Source organism: Balaenoptera physalus (assembly GCF_965194825.1).
Source record: "Balaenoptera physalus genome assembly, chromosome: 20".
NCBI lineage: Eukaryota > Metazoa > Chordata > Mammalia > Artiodactyla > Balaenopteridae > Balaenoptera > Balaenoptera physalus.
This window is the reverse complement of record NC_138901.1, coordinates 62496418-62506449: the sequence shown is the minus strand read 5'-3', so window position 1 is coordinate 62506449 and position 10032 is coordinate 62496418. Positions and strand designations below refer to the sequence as shown.

The 10032-nt window shown below is 49.3% G+C and overlaps 1 protein-coding gene across 5 annotated transcripts in view; it reads left to right on the top strand.

Moving 5' to 3' along the window:
* Positions 1-5276: 5276 nt before the first annotated feature.
* FBXW10B (F-box and WD repeat domain containing 10B) overlaps positions 5277-10032 on the top strand; it is a 36404-nt gene continuing 31648 nt past the window's right edge. For 2 of the 5 annotated variants that reach the window (XM_082441354.1, XM_082441353.1), the window contains exons 1-4: positions 5277-6077; positions 8012-8188; positions 9215-9418; positions 9521-9648. In XM_082441354.1, coding sequence (XP_082297480.1) covers positions 5573-6077; positions 8012-8188; positions 9215-9418; positions 9521-9648 — 1014 coding nt within the window. In that variant the 5' untranslated portion in view covers positions 5277-5572. Of the gene's footprint in view, positions 6078-8011; positions 8189-9214; positions 9419-9520; positions 9649-10032 lie in introns of those variants that run through there. The other 3 variants (XM_082441352.1, XM_082441355.1, XM_082441356.1) reach the window with 3 other exon arrangements.

The following is a 10032-nucleotide window of genomic DNA, read 5'->3' as shown; positions in this document are numbered from 1 at the left end:
TTCATCACATCATTGCTGCTTGCGGAGATAGTTTTATTCATGACTCTATGCCCAGTGTAATAGCTCTCCTTCCTAGCCTGGTGTCACCTACAGAATTGGTAACGTTTTCTTCTTAAATCTTACTCTTGTTGATATACATATTGATTAGGTTGATACCTATATTGATTAGAATTTTGCAGTCCTCAGCCAATATCTTTTGGGTTTAGTTATTCAATAAGTTATGCATCAGGAGAACTGTTTGCTAATGTAGCCCACCTTATGCCCCTTTATCCACTGGACACCATGAAGGACTTTTCAGTGGCAGAGATCAGGATATACTATGTCAGCATTTTCTCTCTAACGATGCTCTCTAGGGGGAAAGTGAGATCAGCTTGGCTGGGTTGTTGATGCTTCTTACTTTCTTCCCCAAATGCTCACATAATATTTGACAAACCATTTTAGAATTCTGGTGTAAGTTCACACCTCACCTGCTGTTTCCAGAATCTACCTTTTTTTTCTTTTAAAAAATCAAGACAATGTTGCCTGTTTTCATCCTCCACCATTCTCCCTAATTTCTCAAAATTTACTGCCTGGATTTCAGTCACATTGGTAAATTGTGTCATTGTCGTGAGATGTAATTTGTTTAGGCCACGCTCAGATTCATAAAAGGAACCCTTTGGGTGTCTCCTTACCTGTTTTGAACTTCAGTTCCTCTTTTTGTCCACTCAGTTTTGGTTTTAAGACCTTTCTTCTCGATATAGAAGATCAAAGCAAAATTGAGCATTAGCATTGCCTTAAGCGATGGGCTTATCTTTTTTCTTTCCCTGGGTCCAAAAACTGAAAATCGCCTAAAGCAAACAAAATAAAAAATTAAAAAAGATAACAAAGGCCAATTTTACGCCCTCTGTCATTTTCCCCAAGCTGTGTCAGTGTGGGCCACTCTTCTGTATGTCCCACAGAAGCCTCCACTGTCTTTGGCAACTCCCTAAGCATAGACAGGAACATATAATAGCAGATGCAGCTGGCCCGACGTTCCAGAGGTTCTGGATCCCCTTTCCTCTTCACACCCACCGCTGGCTACCACGTTCCTTCACTGAAGTTTTGCTGAGGCCCTCGGGTTTCCTCTAAAAAGCTTAGGTTTGGGGACTTCCCCGGCGGTCCAGTGGTTCAGACTCCACGCTTCCACTGCGGGGGGGCGGGGTGGGGGCTCTGGTTTGATCCCTGGTCAGGGAGCTAGGATCTCGCCTGCCTTGCGACGCCGGCAAAAAATAAAAATTAAAAAAAATTAAAAAGCGTAGGTTTTTAAAGTTAATGATGAGTAGGGAGGGCTTTGGCATTTTGAGGACCGTTCCCCATTTCTTACCTCATTTAATCTTTGCAGCCCTGTGAGATAGGTAGTATTTTCCCTGTTTTATGGAATGAAAATGGAAAGGTTGGCGGCTCAGAAAGGCAAAACTTGGTCAAGGATGCTCAGTAGGACATTCTGAAAAAAGCGTTTGTGTTTATTTCTAAAACGAGGTTACGCTCACAGGTTCTGAGACATGAACATCAGTGGTTCTCAGAGTGTGGCTTCCTGACCAGCAGCATCAGCACCACCTGGGAACTTACTAGAAAAGCAAATTCTCAGGCGTCAGCCAGACCCGCTGAATCAGAAGCGCTGGGGCAGTGTTTTAACAAGGCCTCTGATGGGTTTAACAAGGGTTCTGATGCAGGCTTGGGTTTGAGAACCTCTGTCTGCCCCATCTACTCGCTTGAATCTGTTCCGCCCTTCATACCAATAGCAAGTGCCCGCGAGTTTCCAAACAAGCAGGAAGTCACCCGATCTCCTTGAGGACCCGGCCATGTCAGCCGGGTCAGAACTTTTCTGTGCTCTCGTGTTTCTCCCCCTCCCGGAGAGGGAGACATTTCTAGCCAATGCCCTCGTTCCCCACCTGCTTCTCTTTAAACCGAAGGGCAAATGGCAACTGGAAACGCCACGATTTCTCAGGAACGAGGACTTGTCTCAGTTAACTTTGCCAACAGGTGTGACGCCACCGGATGGGCAGGCGGTGGCTCAAACATGACGGTTTTCCCACCTTTCCTCTTGAGAACGATCCTAGTACAGCTTTTCCCATGTGATCAAGTGCCTTTGCAAACACATCACCCGCCTGTGAGCGAGGTAGACTCATGATCTCCATCTACAGAGGCGGGCGGCCGAGGGCGGCAAGTGAGTCGCGGGGTGGAGGTATGTTTGCTGCTCCGTAGCCGAGACCCTCCTGCTCTGCAGCCTGAGCCCTTCCCTGACTTCCCGCCATCTGACCCAGGTCAGGTGCTGGGTGGGAACCAGCAGAACCTCAGGTGCACGTCGTTGGGCAGGACAGCGGAACTGATGGGGGGACAGCAGCCGTGCCTTCTGGGGCTCTCTACACCATGCAGGGGGCAGGCAAAGGAGGTGAAGATTTGGGGTGGTATAGGCTTTAATCAGAATTATGAACAAAACCGAATGCAAAGGGCAGAAGGAAGCTAGGGGACTGCACGGAGACTTCAGGCTGCTCGTAACCTGGATATTTGAGAAATCTCCAGATGTATGTCTCAGCCCCAAAGCTTCCCTCTGAGAACTGTTTTCCCCTCCTGGGTCTTACTCCAATGAGACCTGTTTGCCCGCCTCCCTCTTTGGGTACCACCGGCGCCACTTCCCGACCGTTGGCTTACCCATCAGGCCGTCGCATCCCGCCATCCGCCAAGGTCACATTCTAAACTCTAACACCCGATCTCAAATGGCTCCAGTTTCCCTGCCTGAGCCGGCTGACATGCTGTGTGTGCATGTGTGTGCGTGCTCACACCTGTGTATGTGGGATGGGGCGGCAGCAGAAGTAACCACCAGGCTTACTTACACTGACGAATGTAAGCCTCACCCTACGACACCCTGCAGGGCACTGGTGATCACACATCTTCTACAGAGGAGGAGAGATGGGGGCCCAGAGGGGACGAGGGGCTTGCCCAAGGCCACAGCCCTAGTAAGAAAGCAGCAGGATTCCAGCCAATCTCTGACTCCCAAGGTTGGGCCGTCAAGCGTGGAACCAAGGCTGAGTTGGATTGTAAAACTGCTCCCTTGAAGTCTGTCAGCTTCACAGATTAAAATCCTAATTTATTTGGACCTTTTGGAACAAGCTATTGTACTTTCAGCTTGTAGCATTTCTGGGGGTAATGTGCCCCCTTATATACTCAGGCGCTTTGGGCCTCCCTCCTCTGTCTGGCCTTCCTGGTGGGTGAGATGCTAATCCACTCTGGCCTTTTCTCCAGGCATCTGTCAGATAGAGGAGCTTGAGCTGTTAGCACTGATCTCCTTCCCGGCCTGATACCTGTCCCCACCCCAACTCTTTACAAGACCTTCACGGCCAACCAACCCAGCGATGACTTACGCTGCCTCTCTCTATCGGTGCCCGGTCGCCAGACGTGGGCGCTAGACATGCTCACGGTATTGCCAACCTTTTGGTTTAATCCGGGGTAGTAATAACAACACCAAGAGCAGAGGCAACTGGCCTCACACATTTGATCTGATACTAGAAGGTAGCGTAATTTTCATCATCTGCCTTCATCTCCTCCTTCCTCATCATCAGTAAGATGGAGAAACTGAGGCTCAGAGAAGCCAGGCAGGGAGCTCACGATCATCCAGCTCCTTGGTACCAGAATCAGTGTGCGAACCTGGTCCCACCTGAAGCAGAGTTGTCTCAGTGTGTCCTCAAATCTCTTTTCTGGGTTGCCCTGCATTTGCAAGGGCATTTTGGCTGCGGTGGTGAGCTGAGGGGCTATGGTTAGGTAGTAGTCTATTACAGTCATTTTTCCTAACTTAGCAGTATAGCTTTATTAGTTATTTTGAAAAACTTCAAACCTGTGAGAAGCTGAAAGAATAGAATGATGAACACTCACATGCACTTCACCCACATTCACCAATTATTAGCAGTTTGTTGCATTTGTGCTCTCTTTCTGTGTATACACATACACACACTGAATATGTGTGTAGTGTGTGTGTGTGTGCGCGTATTTTTCTCAGACCTTTTGAAAATTATTTGTAGACACTTCATTCTGAGCATGTCAGCATTTAGGAGTGATTTTCAAGCTGTTTTCTGTGGACTCTGGGTTCTCTGGAGCTGCTGCTAATTTAAATTTTGTGGAGTCTGAAGTTGGTGTAAGACAGTGTCTGTCATCTTTGGCCTCAGGTGTAAAGGTTGCGTCTTCAGAATAGCCCCGTTGCTGTCAACAGCTGCCCTGCTAACAAGTCAACTTTTGAACTTATAAATTTGTACTAATAGACTATCACTATAACAGGCTTTTGTTACTAAAAAGTTTTGGAAATCTCAGTGAGCCCCTGGTCTCCTTCCGGGTCATCACTGACCGTCTTTTGGGGGCCCCGAGGGCCGTGTGTGCTCACATGTTTGGCTGTAATGGCCCAAGTCACCCCTTCTGAGGGGACCACAAGCCAGTGCTAAATGGTAATGATCTCATGGAACAGGTAAGTCATTGTCTTGTCATTTTTCTTTTAAAAGCTCCACACATATTGTTTCTTCCCATGCATCTCAATGTCTGTACATACGCGTGTATAAACATCATAGTGGACATTGATTATCTGGCTGCCCAGAATAATGATCCCAATGACAGTAATACTGATGACAGTAGGACGATAGTTAGCATTTATTGAGGGCTGAATATGTACCAGGCAGTCTTCTAAGTGCTTTGCATATAATACCCCATTTCAGCCTCACGCTGCCTCTGAAGTAGGAACTACTGTTGTTTCCATTTTACAGATGAGGAGACTGAAGCATAAAGGGTTAAGTAATGTGCCCGTGTTCACAGAGCTAGTGAGCCGCTGGGCTGGGGTCCAAACCCAGGAGTCTGACCCCAGACCCCACACTCCGCTCAGCTGTGCTTCCTCCCAGGTACCTGGGTTGGTGTGTGATTGAGGCTGGAAGTCCCCAAATATATTCTCAGGCCCACAGACATTTTTTTCCACTAGGGAGTTTTCCCTGCAGAGGTTTCTGGTTAACCTTCTGAAGCAGTTAAGTAACAAATATGTATTAAACATTTGTGTTTTCACTTTGATGATGAGTTAAGAAGACTATAAACGTATTCAGGATCATTCTAACCAAACAGCCATTCACAGACGTTTCCAACTAATTTCATATTCACAAATATTTAAAAGTCACTCACGAACAACAACAATGGAAGCTCAACACCAGGTTCCACGATATTTTTTTTCCCCCTTTGAAAGGGGTCCGTACATTATTTAAATTTGACGACCTCTCTTCCTGTTGTTCTAGAATCGACATGACCAGCTCTTTCAGAATATACAGCAACTGCCTCCCCCTCAGCAGCGCCAGGCTTAGGAGATTTACGGTAAAGGCACGTTTCCTAGGAGGTCAGTACAGAAAGCCAGACTCAACGGCAGTTTCTGGGGAGAGCAGCTTTCTGCCCATTGCAGCATTTTCCTTTTTCTTTGGGAGATGTTCACATTTGAAAAGGCTCAACTGGGATATTTATCAGCCTCTCCTGTTCCTCTGGGATTTGGGGCAGTTGACAGCCGGCAAGGATAAAATGAGCTGGTCATCTCGGGACCATGGAAAACATGGAATCGAGGCTCAAGAATGCCCCTTATTTTCGATGTGAGAAGGGGAACAATTCTGTCCCCGTGTGCCGGAAGTGTGAGACGTGTGTCCTGGCCTGGAAGATCTTCTCCACCAAAGAGTGGTTCCGAAGGGTGGGCAGGATGTCCCAGAGGAGGTTTCTGGTCAGCATGCTGCAGCAGCTGGACAGCTTGTATTTGTTACAGTATTTTCAAAATATCCTTCAGACCACGCAGGGGAAGGATTTTGTCTACCACAGGTCCCGGGTCAACCTCAGCAAGAAGGAGGGGAAAATCGTCAAGTCCTCCTTGAACCAAACGCTGGACGAGACGGTGGAACAGAAGATGAGGGGGATTTTGCACTGGTTTGGAAACAGCAGCTCCCGGACGAAGGCGAACTACACACTCCTGCTGCTGCAGATGTGCGACCCCGAGCTACTGCTCACTGCCGCTGATGTCGTCAGAGCCCTGCTTCTGAGAGGGCGGAACGGTGCCTCAGGTGAGCGAGGCCACAGGTAGAGACCTAAGGGTCCCCAGAGACCAGGAGGCCAGGCTTCAGGAGCCCATCAAGGAACGGGAGGTGTGGACAAGCTTAGGTAGACGGGGATCTTCCAGATGGCAGAACAGAGCGCTTTGTCCTGACACCCGATCCTGTTGACCGAAGGAGAAGCTGCTGGATGTGACTTCCTGCTAGAAAATTATAAAAGGACAAATGCAGAAGGAACTTTGAATTGTCAGGCGTTTCAAAGGGATTTCTGCATCCTTTAGGTCCAGAAATGGCGGGTCTGCGCCTCTGCTACTTAATGCTGGGGCGGTTCCTGCTTTAGCGGGTTAGGGATTGAAGCGGGTTTGAGAAGGAGGTAAGGGGGGTGCTACTGAGTTGTTTTGCCCTTCAGTTTGCACTGCACGGAAACTAGGCCAAGAGGTCAAAACCTAGGGCTTTCCTTCATTCATCGCACTGTATTCCTTGCTTGCACATAAAATCCAACCTCGACTTGGAGTTTATGCAAGGCTGGAAGGGCCAAGTAAGGCTGGGGTAGGCGTTCTCGATCGTTGCTTGTATCACAATCACTGGGAGGGCTTATTAAAACCCAGGTGGCCGGGGTCCTCCCTGAAAGGTCCTGACCCAGCAGGTGTGATGTGGGCCACGAGTCTGCATTTCTAACAAGTTCCCAGCGGATGCTGATGCTGGTCTGGTGACCTCACTTTGAGAGCCGGTGGTCTGGGGTGTCGGTGACAAGGTCTTGGAAATGTTTGGCCAGCTGGACTGGGGCAGCAAAAGCAACCAGAAAGGAGGCAAGGGACTGGGGGTTGCAGGGGGTCCAGTACGAGAAGCAGAGGATTAACAGACTGGGACAAGGCTGGGAGAGAGCGTCAGATGGAGGGATTCAGAGGTTGAGCTCTTGAGGGCGGGGAATTCCTGCTGTCCACGAGACCTGGTTTGTGGTCCTGTTTGCAGACTCATACAATCCCAGGAAAGTTTAAAGCTACGTGACCTTGGGGGCAATTAGATCCCATTATATGCCCTTGATTTCTTTGGTGTGTCCAGGAAGTAAAAGAATAATCATCTGGAATGAAGAAGCGGTGGAGAAAATCAGAGGATCCCATAAGTTAGATTAGAGATTGATCAGTCCAACTCCTTCATTTTATAGGTGAGGAAGTCGAAGTTCAGGGAATCTGAGTGATTCGGCCATGGTCACCCAGTCGGGGGGTTGAAAACCAGGCCCCCCGTCCTGGTCATCTCCCATGGGCAATGCTGGCCCCCGGACAGGGGCGGCAGGCTCGAGTAGCCTCATCTGTACACACAGGTCCTTACCCACCGCAGGAATCAGCTCCTTGTATTAAAAGTTGTGTAAGTCCATTTACAGGTTGTGACAACCTTCCCCTTTTCCTAGCAGAGCTTCTCTCTTAAAAACTAAATTTTCTAGGACTTCCCTGGTCGTCCAGTGGTTAAGACTCTGTGCTTCTACTGCAGGGGGCATGGGTTCGATCCCTGCTGGGGGAAGTTCTGCATGCTGCCCAGTGCGGCCAAAAAGAAAGAAAAAAAACTAAATTTTCTAATTTGACTCAAGGGCATTTATTCATATCATTGAAGAAAATAACGCAAAAGCTTCAGAAAAGCAGTCCCTCTCCCAGCTCCTCCCTCTCTCTCTTTCTCTTTCCCTCCCTCTCTCCCTCTCATTCTCTCTCTGTCCTCGTATATATAGAGCTCTGATGAAGTTTGTAGTGCAGGTGGGCTGGCAAAGGCTAACAGAGGCTTTCTGTGATTTTTACATAGTAACTCAGAGGCCCCAAATAAAAACAGACATAACTGGCCTGGTCCGTTTTGTGTCGATTAAAAAGAAGCCAGTAGAAATAAAACCATCTCTCTCTACCACTTCCTCTCCACACACCTGCTTAAAGAGCCGCTCATCTTGGCCTTTTGTTTTTCAGGGAACGACCCAGACTCCAAGGATGTGTTTTTCTTCCCTGAGAAAGGCCACACGCCCCCGTGTGAGACCTCACAAGTCTGCTGGGCAGCCAGACCCGGGCACACATCCTTCCCGTTGTCCAAAACTACAGGAAAAGCAAGCTTGCACGAAAATATGTGGTGGGGAGCAGCCACTGCTGGTAAGTCCGCTGGTAGGAAGAAGGCCGATGGGGAGGGAGTCCCGTGGAGATGGAGGGGCTGGTAGGGCAACGGTGTCTGGGGAGGACAGAGTTGGGCAACTAACATTCACTTGTCACCTACAAAGTGGGTTGGGTTCTGTGATATTTATTCCCTCATTTAATCCCACATCTGGTAAGGGGAGAAACAAGGATTAAAATCAGTCAGTGTGGGACTTCCCTGGCGGTCCAGTGGTTAAGACTCTGCGCTTCCCCTGCAGGGGGTGCGGGTTCGATCCCTGGTCGGGGAGCTAAGATCCCACATGCCGTGGGGCGTGGCCAAAAGATAAAATAAAATCAGTCAGTGTGACCTTAAGTCCCCTTCTGCCCCAGGCTGGAATCTCTCGGTCTAGCCCCTGACCTCTGGTGTGGGGGGATGGGGAGGGGCACCTCCAGAATCCAACCCACCAGGAGCTGTTTTTGTAGCATTGGATTCAGTCTTGAGGTGGAAACAAAAGCAGTGGGGAATTGGGCCCTGACCTTAAGGCCGTCCTCACTTGGTTTTTGAGGCAAGACATACACACGGAATAATTACGGGAAACATAGATTCAGAAACGCTTTTTATACAGAAATTTTCAAGTTTCAAAAGTAGGTAGAACAGTGTAATCATCGCCCACATAACCGTCATCCAGCCTCAATAATTACCACCATCTTACCAATCTTATTTCCTCCATCCCCCTCTTTTGAAATTGAGACTTTTTCTTGTTGGGCTCATTTAAAGGAAACTCCAGACACCATGCCATTTCACCAGCAGGGCAGTTTTGATGCCACAGACATCGACTTGAGCTGGGAACGCTGAAAACCACTTGTGCGTTTGGTTAGGGAAGCTCTATTTTCATTTTGGCAGAAGAAATGACCAAACCCCGGTGGCCTCAGGGTAAACCCTGATGAGCTCTGTTATGGGGGACAGCTTTTGGCAAGGACTTGCTCTCGGCCCGGGGTCACCCCAAGGACGCCCCAACCGTGCCCCCTTCTCCGGCTTCCCTCTAGAAGGACAGTGGAAGAGTTCACTCCAGTATATTTCCGAGATGAATAGGCTGTCTTCTGAAAAAGCAAGCGTGTCCAAAGCAGGCTCGGCCCCCGCCGCCGATGTGCTGGTGGATCTGGAGGCCGTCAGAGAGCTGTCTTCTGGGGTCAGCAGATACCGCGACTTCATCCGTCACCTGCCCGCCCACCTCTCCAAGTCTATCCTCAGTATGCGGGGCCTGTTGGGGGATTTCTCAAGACCCCGCCCTCCCCGCCCGCCACCATCGCAGCGCAGTTGGGAGGTCCCCAGGTCCACCTCTTGTTTTCCAGGTATGCTGGATAAGAACAGCCTGAACAGGTGTGTGTTCGTGAGCCAGCACTGGGCAGTGCTGGCGCAGCAGGTCAGGACCGACATGTCCATGCACTCTTTCATCCAGCACCAGATCACCTTCCTGCAGGTACTTCCTTTGGGAGGGGACAGCTGTAGACCAGCCTTATGTCTGCACCAGCCTTTCCGTCTGCAGTAGACCCTGAGCTGGCCTCCTGCTGCTTCCTCAACTGCCTTTTTGTGCGGACTCCCGATATCCCCATTTACTCTCCCCTTGTTGGTGCATCTAGCAGGGATGACACGTATAGAAACCTCTTGGGAAGACAGAGGCAGAGCCTTTCCGGAGCCTCACAGAGCAGGGAACTTTCCCCAGGGAGCCATATTGCAGCTTGTGCAATATAAGAAAACCTCAGGTACACAGATGTTTACAGAGCCACAAAGTGTTTTTTTAGGTTAAAATGCAGTTTCCCCTGAATAGTAACCATCTCTGGCATTTATACTTCTGTTTCTTGCC